The following is a 17176-nucleotide window of genomic DNA, read 5'->3' as shown; positions in this document are numbered from 1 at the left end:
CATACTTAAAAGGACCTTGCAGTTTGGTATCAGGCCTCTAAAAGTTCAGGGTTTGCCTGCCGTGGTCTAACTGTGCATAATCTGCTCAGAAATCTGATCCTTTCTGTAGCCCTGTCTGTTTCTCTGGGCAGGGACAGGTGGAGCTACCCCAAGCCTCCCCCTTCTCCCCTGGAGTGAGTTGTTCCTCTGAATGGGCAGCACAACTATCTTGAGCCCTGGTGCTCTATAAGCAGAGGCTGAGTCAAATGCACAAATGACCATAGACCTAACTCACAGTCAACTGTCCATATGCTCCCCAACCTGACATGATTGCAATGAGGAACTTTGTGTATTGCTGATTAACTCTGGGGTTATCAGGGAGAGACTTATCCTTGCCATAAGTCCTTGCATTGTTCTAGTTTATTTTGGTTTTTATTTGGTTTATTTACTTAAGATAGGATTGGTCAAAATTATGGTGCTAAGACCTTGTAGAGGAAGGCAATTCAATGATTTGAATAATCAGAAGAGAAAAGAATGTTTTGCCACAGTTCCCTTTTAATGTCCTGACCTAGTTTCCCAATTGTCCTATTCAGCTACTCTGTCTCAGGTTATAACCATTCCCTCTTAATGTTAGGATAAAAATCTTATATCATAGATCTTAGGCTATAATCATTCCCTCTTAATGTTTGATGGGATAAAGGTCTTTATCCAGTTTAAACATCATTAGAATATCAGGAGCTTTTCCAGTATCTCCCTCCATTATGTCATCCTAGGTGCCTGCCTCCATTATGTCATCCTCATCCTAGGTGTCTCCCCCCATAGGTCAACCCCATCCAGGTACGTCCCCCATTATGTCATTGTTCCTGTCACCCTATAAAAGAATCTTGTATCTGACATTCACTGCTGGATTCTTTGAGACAAAAGTCTCATTCAGCCCTGGGACCAAACCATGGCTCCATTTGGTCCAAGTAAATCTCTCCATTTAATAAATTACTAAATATTCTCTAATCTTTATCTTGCTCAGTTTCTCTGACATTACACATTTATTTTGAATTATGCATATTAACTTGAATTCTGGGAGCAGCTAGATGTTCAAGTGGAAAGAAGAAGAAGAAGAAAAAGAAGAGGAGGAAGAGGAGGAGGAGGAGGAACAGAGATGCAGACCTGGGTAATAGAGATGTCAAATAACTCCTGTTCCTGCTTCTAATGCTAGTCCAGGAAGATTTCTTTATGATGAAGATAAATTAGTGATTGACAACTAGTTATGAACATAAAATGACACTACATTTTTAGGAAATTTGTGTCCAAAAATAGGCCTACTCATATTTTTGTGGTTATAAATTTTGTAAGTTGTAAATATAAAAATTGTATATATCAACAAATATATACATATTATATAATCACATTATATTATCTGTATTTTAAGATTTGCTTATAATAAAAATGTTTAATAAGTTAATATATTTCTTAGCATAATATCCAAGCTAAGAAATTAATTTGCATTAATTACTTTATGCAAAACATGGCAAATAAAAAATTTTAATGAGTAATACTTGCTAAATAAAACTTGGAAACTACTATTTTCTTTTTGTTGTTGTTGTTATGGCTACTCTTTTTCTTTATTTTAGATCAATAAATTTTACCGTATTAAGGAAAACTTTATTTCTATGTTTTTTGAAATAATTTTAACATAAATGCAACATTTTCTGATTTTATAGATTAACAGCTGTATAGTCAGTAATGTTAAAATATTAATACATATATTCTATGTGTGTCTTCATCAGTTAACATCCAGCTATTTTATATATTTGGCAGTTATTTTGAATGGAATAAAAAAAAAAAAAAACTTCTTGCTGGTTGCTTTTGTTTGCTTGACAATATTATTTCATAGGATCCTTACAACAACCCTGGAAGGAAGGAATGATGAAGGAACTGAAGTAAGAGGAGGTTAAGTGACTTGCTCAGAGTCACATAGCAAGTAAGTAACTGAGGCTGGATTTGAAAATAAATATTCAAACTAATATAAAATATTAGCACATATGTCCCGAGTGTGTTTTGATCAGTTAACTATCTAGATATTTTATATATTTGGCAGCTATTTTGCATGGAATTTTTAAAAAGCACCTCTTCCTACCTTTATTAAATCAACCAAAGATGTAAGCTAGGTATGAAATGAATGAAATCATATGATGTTATATAAGAAATGTCCTACAGATAGTCAAGGAGACTCAGTCTGTTTTTGTTTGCTGGTTTTTTAGGAATGTATGCAAATGCTAGGGAATTGTGGGAATATATTTTAGATACTACTATTACTGATAACATTTATAATTCCATAATCTTGATCTCTCTCTAAAAAAAACAACCATGAGATTTTGAACATAGGAATTTCAGAGATCAAAATCATGAAGGTGTACAACATTATTTTTAATATTGGTTTAATATGCAGCTTCAGATACTTAGATGTGTGACCATGAACAAGTCGCTTAACCTCTACATCTCACCTTTAAAATAGAATCTCCTCCCTAGGGTTGTTGTAAGGATTAATTAAAATAATATTGCCAAGTAACTGGCATATAGTAAATACCAATGCTGTTTAATGCTTCAGTTATATCCAACTCTTCATGCCCCATTTGGGGTTTTCTTGGCAAAGATACTAAAGTCTTTTGCCATTTCCTCTCTAGCTCATTTTACAGATGCTGTAAATGTAGATGTCTTTAGCTGAGCCTAGATTTGAACTTGGGAATATATTTTTCTCACTCCAGACCCTACACTTTATCCATTGCTTCACATACCTCCAAAGTTCTATATTAATGTTAGCTTTTATGAATATTTTAAAATGCGGCTTATTTTAGATAAAACTCTTTCCTTAATCACTGAGGAGATTTCTCTCCCCCTAGGGAAGAAGATGATTTTGTCATCAACAACTGGGTCTTTGCTGCTCTGAAAACTTCCCCAAAAGAATCATATAAATATCTATAGCAAGAAGTGATTTTGGACCTGGAAATGCAGATAGAAATTTTCATGTCCTAGGTTACTCAAAATATCACAGCAACATAATAGAACCAAATCTAAGATCATCTTTTTTCCACAGCCATCTAGTCTATGAAGTATTTGACAGAAGACCAGTGATTATTGGGGACACCAAATGGAGAGTAATTCTAATACACAGGGAAAAAGAGCTGAGATAGTTGAAACTAGTTTCAAGCCATTTCTCCTCCTTTTGGAGAGCTCTTTTTAATTTTAGGATTCCAGATTGAACACTTAGGTAAGGGGATAGAGGAATGAAAGGAGACAGACTTTCTGAAAATTCTCATTTTTTTTTAATTTTTGTGAATAATCCATGAGGCAAAAGATTCATCTATGTGCTTAGAATGGAGGACAGGCACTTGCCATTAGTTCTGGTACTATGTTAAGTTGAAGTCATTTTCAGTATTCTTTGGAAGGATAATGGTTCCTGCCTTGAATTGTCTTGGTTCTCCCTTGACATCTCCAAGTGCCCAGGCTGGCATCACTGTTCCCCAGAAGACAATCTCAGATGTGAGTCATCAATTTCTTTTTTTGCCCGATGGTATACCTGCTGCACATGGGATACAGTTGCATCAAAGATGGAGCATAAATGGACCAATGGAAGATAAACCATAGTAGGTGCATGATAAATACTTGTTAAAATAAAATATTTTTTAAAAGTTGTCAGAAATGGGAGTGAATTAGAGAAATAAAACAAGCCAAGTACTGTAAATGGTATTTCATGTATGCTTCCTAGACACAGATGTGCTAGTCACATAACCCGGACAGGCTCCAGTGATTGAAATCTCCATACTCTAACTAACATCCCCAATTTTTAAAATATCTAAGATGATTTGAATACATATTTTGTATTTTAGGCATTTTGACTTGTAAAGAATAAAAAAGCCTCCCACATATTGGATCCTTTTGTAGAGGATTTACTGAGTAACGGGGGGAAAGATACAGGATTTCAATATATGAGAGGGCAACGTTCTAGCAACATTAGTGAAGTTTGTTCCAACACTGAAAATTTAACAGGGATCAAAGTGTTGCATTCTCAGATCTCTACTAGATCATGTTCTTTTTAATAATAGTGATAATTATTATAGCTAGCATGTATGTAGTATCTTCTCTGTATCAGGCACTGCACTAAGCACTTTTACAAATATTTGATTTTCACAATAATCCTGGGAAGTAAATGCTACTCTCATCTCCATTTTACAGTTAAGGAAACTGAGAAAGACAGGCAGGCTAAATGACCAGCTACTCAACATAACTCCTTCCCCCAAAAAAGCTCTATTCATCAAATAAATATGTGCTCTGCTCCATTTGGCAGGTGACTCTTCATCTTCTCACTCCTTCTATAAGTTGGAAGGGGGTCTTGATTCTTTGCTTGTCTCTATCTGGAATTAGGCCTTATCACTTTACCATTTCAAGAATGAAGAAAAGATGAGTACTGAATCTAAACAGAAATGATTGAGGTATAGGTTGAGATGAAGGTAGGTGAAGAAAAGAATCAGAACTGCTCCTAATACTCACACTAGATGGGTTGCAGATTGCCTTCCCACAATTTAGTTGATAATAATAAAAACAATAATAATAGTAATAGAAGTATTTAACATAAGAAGTTTCCATCTTTTATCCTTTTTTTTCACAGTTAACCTCTTAAGGGAATTAGACTGACCTAAGGGAAGGTCAATCTTTATTCAACCTTTCCTTTCCTTCCACTTCTCTAACCTTTCATATCTAGTTTCTGAAGTCTGAACTCCACTAAAACCAGGCTCTCCCAGGTTGCCTACAATCTTCATTGTTAAACTGATAGTCTCTTCACATTCCTCAACTTCTGCAGCATTTGTTATTTTTTACCAGCCCCTCATAAGAATCCTCTTTACTCTCAACTTCCTACATATCTGATCATTCTATCTTAGTTTCCTTTGATCACTAGCTGTGCTGTACCCACTAATTACATGTGTCTTAGTATTCTGTCCTAATACACTTCTCCTGAAATCTCCTTATTTTCTAATTACATAATTTCCCCAGTATACAAATAGCTCTTTGAAAGTAATTTCTAAACTTAAAAAATCATCATTATCTTTCTTTTACACTCAGAATTCATACCATCAAAAGCATGCATACTGGACATCTCCAACCAGATGCCCCAGAGGCATCTCCATCTGAACAAGATTGACTCAATATCTTTTCCCAAACTCAGGTAATCAACAAACTTTTCCTTTGAGTATTAAAGTCAACATTATTCTTAGTTTCCTTTTCTATCACTTTTTAAAGTTTGTAAAGTACTTTGTAAAGTACTTTGAATATGTCATCTCATTCCTCATATTAACACTCTGAGCTGTGCCATAATTGATTCATTTGCTAGATTGAATAACTACTTAGAGAAGTTAAGTGACTTGTCCAGAGTCCCTTAACTAGAAAAGTGGGATCCAAACTTAGGAATCCCTATCTTCAGGTTCAATATTCTATCTACTGTATCTTCCCAGTGTCATCTTTTATTCTTTTCTCTCCCTCATTTATAATATCCATTTAGTTCTCAAATCTTATAGATTTTACTTGCATAATATTTTCATTTCCAATCATTTTTTTCCACCCACTATGGCAAGTTTTTCCTAATCACCTTAATCTCTCTAGCCCCCATCTCAAGTGAACATGCAAAATATATCTGGTAACATATTATTTTCCCCTAAAACAATATGAACTCCTCAAGGGAAGGGACCTTGCTTCTGTAGTTTGCTTTATTTTTGTATCCCTAATATCTAACATGGGGTTTTGAACATAGTAAGCACTTAACAATTACTAGTTGGGCTGGTTTGGATTGAATTGAAGCAACTCCATGATCCAAAGGGGTTAGTATTTGTTCCCAGCTGAGAAGGCCCCTTTTGTGTACCTAGCTCCAGGCACAAAAATCTCTATTTACTCTTTCTACAAAGAATTATGCAATTTAGGTGGGCAAAAGACTTTAGATACTATCTAATATAGCCCTCCTTTTTTCAGATGAGGAAACTGAAGTCTAATTATTATTGTTATTGAGTTGTTTCAGTGATGCTCGACTATTCCTTACCCATAGCAAGGTGCTTTTTGGAAAAATACTAGATTGACATTTTTTTCTCTGCCTCATTTTACAGATGAGGAACCAAGGGAAATAGGATTAAATGACTTGCTGAGGATCATACATCTAGTAAGTAAGTGTCTGAGGCCAGATTTTAATGCAGAAAAATGTATCTTCATAATTACAGACCAGAGCTCTATCCACTGTGCCATCTGACTGCCTCAGGCCCTTAGGTATCTCTAAATGAGGCCCAAAGGACACAAGAATATATATGTACCTAGTAAGTTTTAGTCAGGATTCAAAGACAGATCTTCTGACAACAAATCATGTACACATTCAACTGTCTCTCTTCCCAGAAAATTTACAAGAGAAAAGCAGAAAGAGAAGTCACTTGGTACTGTTTTGAAGTAGTAAGATCACATGTGAATAGCTAACCTCAGAAAATTAAGATCTTCCTTAATAAATAGAATTTTTATATGATTTTAATGTGGATTAGAAGGGGTAGTTTAAAAAAATCTCAAGATTAACTGGTGTGATGTTTAAGAAGTTCTAGAAACACAGTTTCTGCATAAATAATCATTTTATTAATAAAAGCATCAGTGACACTCTCAATTAATTAGGATCCTTTTGTTGCCTTTCTTTTTTAATGAAAGGAGGTTTATATAGCAAAAATTTCTTAAAATAATGAACTCATGGTTCTGAACCTTTCCCACCACTGCAAAATTCAAAGCCTATATTGATAAATTCAATTTCCCTTTAATTTAAAAGACAATTGAAGGCATGGTTACATAGTAAGCCAACCTTGCTAGTAGATCCATTGTCTGCTAACAATAACAGTCAAAAAAAGAAAAAGGCTTCTCAGACAATATTGAGAGGATCATAGTGCTGAGAATAAGGATTGGGATAATTCTGCAATATTGTAGATGGAGTATCTAAGTCTCAGTTCAATTTTAAGGAAGGACAGTGATTTGGTCGGGGGTTAAGGAGAGTGTTTCTTGAAGAGGATGACCAGTTTTTTGATTGACCTGAAGGTTTTGCCATATAAAAATAAGTTTAAGCAACTGAAACTATTTAGCCTGGAAATTAGAATGCTTGAGTAATAAGAGATGAAGATCACAACTGTCTTTAAATATTTGAAAATCTATCCTGTGAAAGATGGCTTAGATATATTCCACTTGGCCCCAGAAAGCAGAAGTAAGAACAGTAGCTAGAATTTCAAAGACATTCAGATTTGTTTAAGAAAAAACAAGTTAAAAGCTATAGTTATCCCAAAGGAGATTAATTGTGTTCTCCATCGTTGCTGTTCTTCATTTGAAGGAAAGTTCTTAGTCCAATAAGAATCAGAGAAAAATTTCCCTGATGTCCCTTCTAGTGCTGAATTTTCTGAGTTATCCTAATCATCTAATATGTATAAAATGAAGGGTATTAGTATTGGATTAGATTCTGAGGTTGGATGCAGATGGTGAAGAGTTTTACATTTTAGTCCAAGGATTGGAGGCTTTAGCTTTTGCCACTAAAGTTTGTTACAAAGTTATAAGATTTTTAAATAATAGGCAACTAAATAATATTTTTATAAATTTTTGAAAATCATAGAAATAACAGTAGAAATTATGAAAACATGATTTAATTTCCCCTTGGTGTGTAGAAAAATATGCAATTCATGTTATATATATATATACACATATGTACATATACACATATATATTTATGTATGCACAAAGAAAGATCTACAGACATCAATTCTCTGAGCTTATGCAATAAAGAATACATATGTAAAATGTACACAATGGAATATATATGTATGTGCATATATGTGTGTATGTGTGTGCACATGCATAATTACAGTCATACATAAAATGAAGAAATGCAATTTCTGGACTTTGGCTAAAAAGATGTTTATATTATCATTACATATCTTTAAGGTTACTGTAAAATGTTACAAAAGGCATTGCATTTGGTTAATTCCTTTGTATTGAATTAAAGAAGAAATGGAAACGGAACAAATGCTTTTTTATCTCACAATCTTTTCTCCTAGAGGGAGACACAGAAACTGAAAGCTAAACTGACGTATATCCATCATGCAAAGGATCAATGGCACCACTCTGACTCCAGTTTCCTTTATTCTGAATGGTGTGCCAGGACTACAAGACATGCATATCTGGATCTCCCTGCCATTCTGCTCCATGTACATTGTAGCCATGGTAGGGAACTGTGGACTTCTCTACATCATCCGTTATGAGGAAACCCTGCATCGACCTATGTATTTCTTCCTTGCCATGCTTTCCTTCACTGATGTGATCATGTGCACAAGCACTCTACCTAATACACTTAGAATCTTCTGGTTTAACCTCAAGGATATTGATTTCAATGCATGTCTTACACAGATGTTCTTTATTCACACCTTTACAGGGATGGAGTCTGGGGTCCTTATGCTCATGGCTCTGGACCGCTATGTGGCCATCTGCTACCCACTGCGTTATGCTACTATCCTCACCAATTCGATCATTGCCAATGCTGGGCTCATTACATTCCTGCGGGGAGTGATCCTTATCATCCCATTCACTTTCCTCACCAAGAGACTGCCATACTGCAGAGGCAATATCATCCCCCACACCTACTGTGACCATATGTCTGTGGCCAAGATTTCCTGCGGCAATGTTAAAATCAATGCTGTGTATGGTCTTATGGTTGCCCTCTTGATTGGGGGATTTGATATTTTCTGTATCACAATATCCTACACTATGATTCTCCGGGCTGTAGTCAAACTGTCATCTGCAGATGCTCGACAAAAAGCCTTTGGGACATGTACAGCTCACATATGTGCCATTGTATTCTCTTATACCCCAGCTTTCTTTTCATTTTTTGTGCACCGCTTTGGGGGTAACAAAGTCCCCCACTCCCTCCACATTATTATGGCCAATATTTACCTCCTTCTTCCCCCAACTATGAATCCCATTGTTTATGGTGTGAAAACCAAACAGATCCGGGAATGTGTTATAAGGCTTTTTTCAGGACCAAAGGATACCAAGTCCCATGGCATCTGAATCAGAAAGCTACTGATGAAGACAAAGGAAATATAATTCTCTCCTGGTTAGGAGGACCGAATGATATCTGTTATCTGAATGCCTTGCTCTGGATGGATTCTGGCTTGGGTCTATTCTCCTGTCTTCAACTTGCCATGATTTTTATTTGCCTATATAGAGCCAACCTTAGGGAATAGTGTGAAGACTAGAGCTTTTAGTACCTGCAGGAGCAGTGAGCAACCTTTCATTTGTTGATGAATTAGCTTTCTTTTCAAAACCCAGGGATCATGTCAGTGAAACTATCATTTTAATTATTCTGGATGAGCAGGGAATAACAACTTAATATTATATGAAAACAGAGAAAGTTTACAGTGTAGACAATAGAAATACAAAAATGGGGGAAATAACCAATAGTAGGTAGAGGAGTGCTTTTTTAGTCTTGGCATCACAATAGATATGTTTTCATGTCACTAATGAGGAAAAAAACATCAATTTTATTGCTACTGGTATAAAAAATCCTTTCCTTAATGAGAAAGATGGACAGAAATTAAACCATGCTGCCTTGTCCATCATCTATCAACATTACCCTATTGCCTCTTAATAGTCAGCTAGTACAGTTTCTCTTCACTTACTTTTGACATAATTTAACTCCTCCTTCTGCACATTTTTTATTATAATCCTTCATTTAAAAGTTTAGTTCATTTGTGGCAATATGTGTAGAAGAATTGAAGATGTTTAACATATATTGAATTCCTTGCTGTCTAGCAGAGGGGGTAGGTGGAAAGAAGAGAAAAAATTAGAACACAAGGTTTTCAAGGATGAATGCTGCAAATTATCCATGTATATATTTTGAAAATAAAAAGCTTTAATTAAAAAAAAAAGAAAAATATCCCCACAAAAAAAACTTAGTTCATTCTAGATTTTAATCTATTTGGGATAATTCTCACTCCTCAATGATGGTCAGATTTTTTTCTTTTGATTATATGTTTTTTCTTCCATGTCCCTAATATTCTGTACATAATTTTAAAACAAATATACTATAATACATATTTTTAAGATAATACATTAAATTTTAAAAATTATTGAATGTTTTTCCCCAGTTACATTCAAAACAAATATTGTTTGCATTTGTTTCTAAAATTTTTGAGTTCTGTGTTCACTCCTTTATCCCCATCCACAATTAAGAAATAAATATAGATCTCCCATCCTAATGAAAATAAAAATCCTCAAGAAAAATTAAGGGTTTTTTTTGTTTGTTTTTTAACAGAGAGAGAAAGAAAGAGAGAATGTTTCAGTCCATATTCAGACTTCTCTAGGTACGGATAGAATTTTTTTATCATATGTCATCCTTCAGAGTTGTCATGGATAATTGTACTACTGAGAACAGGAAAGTCATTCTGGAACATTGGTATTACTTTGTATATAGTACATTTCATTTTGATTGAGTTCATGGAGGACTTTGATGGAGAAAATTATAACAGGGGGAGTTGTTCTTTCAAATTTTCTATATGACAGTAACAAGTGATTTTTTTCTATAACTTTCACTTTTACTACCTCAAAATAGCAACTTTGTCAAATATGCAAATTAATCAAATTAATCAACTATGCAAATTAATCAAATCAAACGCATATAAATCAAAGAAAAGGGAAAAGTTTATTCAAGCTGTTATAGGCCAAAACTCTGAGCTTGAAAAAAAGGATTCTTACAGGTACTAAGTCAGTGGAATTGATAGAGACAATAGTTATCTAATTTAGCATGGTTCAGTATGATTGATCTGATCCTACAAGGAGATGTTATGGGCCAGAACTTGAAACAAGGTACTAAGTGGAATTGAGGAGACAATGGTTAAATCTAGTTTAGCTTTGATTTAATCCTACAATAAATAATGATTTCCTAGAGATATAAAGATTGGTTTGTACTCAGTGTGGAGCTTATAAACTAGAAGCCTCAGCCAGGGAGATTCAGAGACAAGCAGACAGAAGGCTGGAGGCTGAAGGCTGGAGCACAAACCCTTGGACTCAGACAGATTCATCCCATCTCATACCACCTTGGTGGCAGGCTCTCTTCCTTCGCTTCCCCACTGAAACCAAGACTACGGAAGGCCTCCAGAAAACTAGCAGAACCCCAAGTGAAGGAGATAGGACTTTGAAAGAGACAATAAAGGATTTGGACTTTAACCCCTGGCTGCACTTGTGGTGAATACTGAACTGAAACAAAGGCTGCTCCCAGACACCCCAAGAAAACCTCAACAGAGAACATTACATTTTAAAAAGAACATTGAAACCAGCTTTATAAAATGAAATAAGGGAACTAAATGTAATATCTAATCCCTAGGCCCAATTTATTCTACTCTGTGGCCAATTAGAGGCTTGGAAAAGCCTCTAATTTTGAACTTTTTCACTTCAAATGGCATTTTCTGTCAATTTCACTTTAGCAGTGACCCAGTCTCAATACCATAAGTGTCCTTTAATAAGGATAGATTTTTAAAATTGCCCAGCTCTGAGGCAAAAAGAACAATCGTATGAAGAGATGGGGAGACCCAGGAATCTAGAACCATATTTTAGTGCTTAGTAATAATGTAAGGGAAAGAGAGGGAGAAAGAATTTTGGAACACAAGATTTTCCAAGGATGAGTGTTAAAAATCATCTATGCATGTTTTGAAAATAAAAAGTTTTATATAAAAAAATATCTAAGCCAAGATTTGAATTTGGATCTTTATTATCACAAGTCCTATAGTCTATCCATTGTGTCAACTTAGCTCAACCTAAATATATAATCCATGACTATATATATATATACCAAAGTGATTAATATTTAATAAGATAGGCACAGAATTGCTTAAAACTCTTTTTCTGAGAAAAATATAATCGACTTAGGAAGTTTTAATATAAAACAAAAGTAAACAAAATAGGAAAATTATTCAGAAATACTCAAAAGAGAATAAAATATTGTTTGATAAACTCTATTAAGAAAGGAAAATTCCAAACTTAAAACATTATGGAATGTAATGGTGAAATTTCATAAATCAATTCTCAAAAAACAAGTATTTCAAGTAGCCAAGAGGAAAACCTTTAGCCATTAAGGAAAATTAACTTTTGTAGCCCAGGACTACTCGATTATTAGAGATCAAAGAAAAGATTGAAACATAATAGAAAAAAAAAAGGACAAATATGAAGTTATTTAAAAAAAACAGGATTGACAAATTCTCTAATTAAACAACTAAACATGAGAGAATGGAAGAATGCATAGAAAATAAAACCTAACAGTTTTGTTGAATGACAAGGAAAACATTTGAAAAATCAAGAAACAGAGTAAAACTTAAGGGCTAAAAGAAAATTTACTATACATAAGGCAATGAACAAAAAAAGATGTTGAATAAATGCATGAGTTTATATAAGACAATAGAGAAAGTATTGTATCTTGAAATTTAAGTTAACATTATCAATGAAGTACTATCATTAATAAATATATGTAAGAAATGAGATACTGAATAGGTTCTGAAATAAAAAAGTTAGTCAAATTGAAAAAAGTAAAGATGGTCATATAATAATTGTATAAGATATTGAATAAGAAGTGCCTTCTTATTAGTAAGTTCATTTCCAACCATTTCAAGAACGTGATTCTCTCCATGGGAACTTAGCCTTTCTTTAACCCTATGAGACCGGGAACATGCCACATGTGTTTGGCTTCACTTCTACAATCTCAGGAACTAGCCACTCTTTGGGACACAATGGATGCCAATGAGGGTTGGCCCCCTCCCTGATATCTATATTAATTAAGTCATACTTGGAAGCCCATCTGGCATTTCCTTCTCCTATACATAACATTCTATATGTAAACAAGTTGGCTCTGTGCCTTCTTTGTTTTCAAGCCCTATAAATTTCAGTCCAGTTTTTGCCCATCTTTGGGCTTCACCCATGGAGATAATGATATTATTCAGCCTGGGACAAGATTTTTCCCAATCAAGTTTGAAGACTGCAGGTGGGGCCCCCAGCCACTTTCCAGTGCTCCCTTAGATCGGTGATGTATTCTTTGTCTTTGTCTTCTATTTTAATCATAATTCTCCTCATTCTTTGTCTTTTATGTATTATTTACTGTATTGGTTGTTATTGTAGGCAATCTATTCTATGCATTATAATTAAATTTTACTTTTACTTAATTGAGTCAGAGCATCATTTATAGGAGTGAATCTGAACTTTTCCTTAAAATTACATAACAAAAATTAATCTTCATATTTTAGGGCTATAAAATTCTAATAAAAAGAAAAAGAAAGATATATACTTACACCATTGAAAAGTAGATTTAACTTATAACAGTACAGCATAGAACTTAAAAACACAAATAGCAATGTAGCAAAACAAGCATCCTATAGAATTTCTCAAAAGAAATAGAAGATATGAGAAAATTGCTAACATATTTGGAAGCAAAAAATACAGAATTAAAGGATTTTTTTACAAGAAGAAAGAAAAATAAGAAACTTAGATAAGAAATTAATTTCATATAAGTTAAAAGCACTGACACTGAAAATAACACATTAATAATAAAGATTATATATTTCCCAAAAACATAAAACAAATAAAAAATAAAAGCTTATTACCAAAATGCAGGAAAAAATGCAAAAAAGAAACTGTCCACACCTTCTGACTATAGAAGTTGCGAGAATTTGCAGGTTACAATTGGAAAAAGGTACAATATATTTTAAATTCTAAAACAAGTATAAGTTAAATATAACTATTTGTTTGGTACATAATAAGCATATACCAAAAGCTAGTTGATTGACTTCAAACAATAAACTTTATAAGAAGGCTGGAGAAAAAATTTTTAATATGAAGGAAAACAAAGAAAACTAGGATTGTTGTGTCATAAGCTATCCGGAACACAAAAAATGGAATGGCATTTTCCAAAATACAGAAGAGCTCAAGTTGAAACCAGAAATGATATGTTTTTCAACTCTAATATTAATTATCAATGATAAAATGTGGTCATTCAAAAAATGAAGGATTTTTGAGACATTCCAAAAAAAAAAAAAAAAAAAAAAAAAGTAGAATGAATTACATAATCAGAAAAGTCAATTACCAGGCAGAGAAAACAGATAATCAATGAAATTATTGTGAGCTGAGAAGCAGGATGATGTAATGAATGACAAATTGGCCCTTGAGTGAAGGAGATCTAGCCAAATGAATGGCTATTTTGGTTATGAAACAATTATAAAAATTAAATTGTAAAAATGAAACAAATTAGAAAACTGAAACATATAAGGACATCAAAGGTGGAGTTTATCTTCTCCTAAAAGAAAGTAAGTTTCTTGAGGGCAGACTGACTTTTGTAATTAGGGGGGGCCTGAAATTTTAAAAGAATCTTTTGTTCCTTGCCCTAAGCCCTCCTCTGTTACCTTCTCCTCTCCTAGAATGTAAGCTCCTTTGGGACAGGACTGGCTAAGTAATAAGGGGTAGAGATTCATGTCTTGTAATTTCTGAAACTTCCAATTAATGGGAATCAGGGGAGGGACTTGTGCTTCACGATAGGAAATAAAATGCTGCCTTTGGAGTTTTAAAGGTGTGTTTATTCATCTAGGCACCCATTCTTGCAAGAGTGTAAAATAAATCTTTCCTGCATTCATCTTTGAATTACTGGAGTTCTTGGTAAGATATTTTGTTTCTTACACTGGTTTCTATTATATTCCTTCATTTTGTCTGTAACCTAGTCCCCTAAATAAATTTACCTTTTGTTTAAAGAGAATAGCCATGCCATCATTTAGTGACAAACCCCACATCATAGATCATATCACTAGTAGAGGAACTGTCATGTCTAGAAGCAAAGTGCTGGAGCAGGAGGAGTATGTGGGGCATGAAGGAGGATGAATTCTGAAGATTTCTCTATGGGAGAATAAGATGAAAAGGTACCTGAGTGATCATAATAAACTATTATTACATGATGATACTAATGAATTAAAATTAAAATTGAGGTGGGGAGGGATTAGCCATATTTGGAGTAATGTAAATGAGTTTGATTAAAGTTGCTATATTTTATAGAAGGTTATAAAAGTTTCCACACATATCCCCTGAACACTCCATCTCCAATATGAGTCCTCTGGAAAAGTTACCTCAGTTTTTAGGTGTTCTTTTGGTCATTTGGCAAGAGAGAGCCAAAAGAAAAGGGTGTGAGTCCCTTTCATCCAGTGTATCAGAAATTTATATTATATACCTAGGCAGACAAGCACCCCATACACAATTAAGTAATTTTGCAGAGAAGGTAGCATAAATATTCAAATTAAAGTCTGCTATGAAAATATAAATATTCAAATTTGGAAAATTCAAGCATAGAGTGTACTCAAAATATTAGACCTGGGTAGGATCTAAGCATTCTCTGCAGCCATGTCTCTTTCACTGGAGAGTCTCAGGTATGACCTCTACTGTAAACTTTTGGGTTAGGTAATTTCTGGACATAAAAAGTTAGATTTAACCCTAACCCTAACCCTAACCCGACTCTATCAACTGATAAATTTTCTGAATGATATAATAAAACATTTTCCACAATCACAAGTTGTTGAAATCCTTACAAAGTGTTAAGTCTTTAGAGTTGATAGAGACAATAATTATCTAATTTAGCATGGTTCAGTATGATTGATTTGATCCTACAAGGAGATGTTATGGGCCAGAACCTGAAACAAGGTACTAAGTAGAACTGATAGAAACAATGCTTGTGTTCACACCTTTAGAGAACTCATATAAGCAAGAAGGTCTTAGTGCCAGGGAGCACTCTGGGAAATTGAGAGCCAGGAGCACTCTGGGAGATACAGAAGCCCACAAGCCCTCTCTCGGAGGCAAGACAGATTCATTCCAACTTTCACCTTGGTGCTGGCTGGAGACATTCAGAGTTGAACTAGAGGAGTCAGATTCATTCCATTTTCCACCTTTGTGCTGGCTGGAGGCTGAAGGACAACCCTTTGGATTTGGAGACATTCGGCAAGAGCTCTTTGAACCAAGCAGAGAGATAGGCCTCTAAGAACGCTACCCGGGCTCAAGGAAGGAGAAAATAAACATTTGCATTTTATCAGCTGGCTGTGTTTGAGGTGATTATTACTTTCAACTGAAACTAAGGCTGCCTCCAGAAAACCTCCCCAAGAAACCTGCTCACAGAAAACCATTATATTATTTTAAAGAAGAATACCACAAGTCTTTATAAATTTGTTTGCTTTTTAATCAACCAGTCAGAAGATACATATATTTAAGTAAAAAGTATTTAATCAAATAGAATGGCAAATAAAATGACAAGAAAATATTTCTTCCCCCCCACCCTCCATACATAGAGTATACTTCTCCCACATGAATCATGCCATGAATGAGTAGGGTACATAATGGGAAAATACATTTAATTGATGACCACTCATGGAGGGTACATATTAAGGAATGTATGTGGCCAGAGAACATGTATAGCCAGAAAAATTCATACTTCCACTTTCCAAAGCTACAGTGTTGTCAGCTTCCTCTGGTGATGTTATCATTTTGTTTGTCAGTCATGTCCAATTTTTCTTGGCAAAGATAATGGAATAATTTATTATTTCCTTCTCCAGCCTTCTCCAAGGGTTTGGGCTCCAGCCTTCAGCCTCTAGCCTTCTGTCTGCTTGTCTCTGAATCTCCCTGGCTGAGGCTTCTAGTTTATAAGCTCCACACTGAGTACAAACCAATCTTTATATCTCTAGGAAACCATTATTTGTTGTAGGATTAAATCAAAGCTAAACTAGATTTAACCATTGTCTCCTCAATTCCACTTAGTACCTTGTTTCAAGTTTTGGCCCATAACTCTGCTTGTAGCATTAAATCAATCATACTGAACCATGCTAAATTAAATAGCTATTGTCTCTATCAATTCCACTGACTTAGTACCTTTTAAGAATCCTTTGTTTCAAGTTCAGAGTTCTGGCCCATAATATATGTATGCACCATGCAAGTGTGTGGATGAATGCACATCTATATATGTGTGTGTGCGTGTGTGTGTGTGTGTGTGTGTGTGTGTAAATTAGGAAGGCTGTGACTTCAGAGTGAGTGGAACCCTATAAGGCTAACAAATTAAAGTTGGAAAATCAAAATTTTATGGCCATTG

General features: G+C 34.4%; 1 protein-coding gene across 1 annotated transcript; it reads left to right on the top strand.

The window, feature by feature from the left end:
- The first annotated feature begins 8113 nt into the window (after nt 1-8113).
- LOC100913504 (olfactory receptor 52N4-like) lies at nt 8114-9093 on the top strand. The gene has a single exon (XM_003764797.2). The coding sequence runs from the start codon at nt 8128-8130 to the stop codon at nt 9091-9093; it is 966 nt and encodes a 321-aa protein (XP_003764845.1). The 5' UTR covers nt 8114-8127.
- Nucleotides 9094-17176: the final 8083 nt, after the last annotated feature.

This window comes from Sarcophilus harrisii, chromosome 3 (genome assembly GCF_902635505.1).
Source record: "Sarcophilus harrisii chromosome 3, mSarHar1.11, whole genome shotgun sequence".
In the NCBI taxonomy this organism is placed as follows: Eukaryota; Metazoa; Chordata; class Mammalia; order Dasyuromorphia; family Dasyuridae; genus Sarcophilus; species Sarcophilus harrisii.
This window is presented reverse-complemented; position numbering and strand designations above follow the sequence as displayed.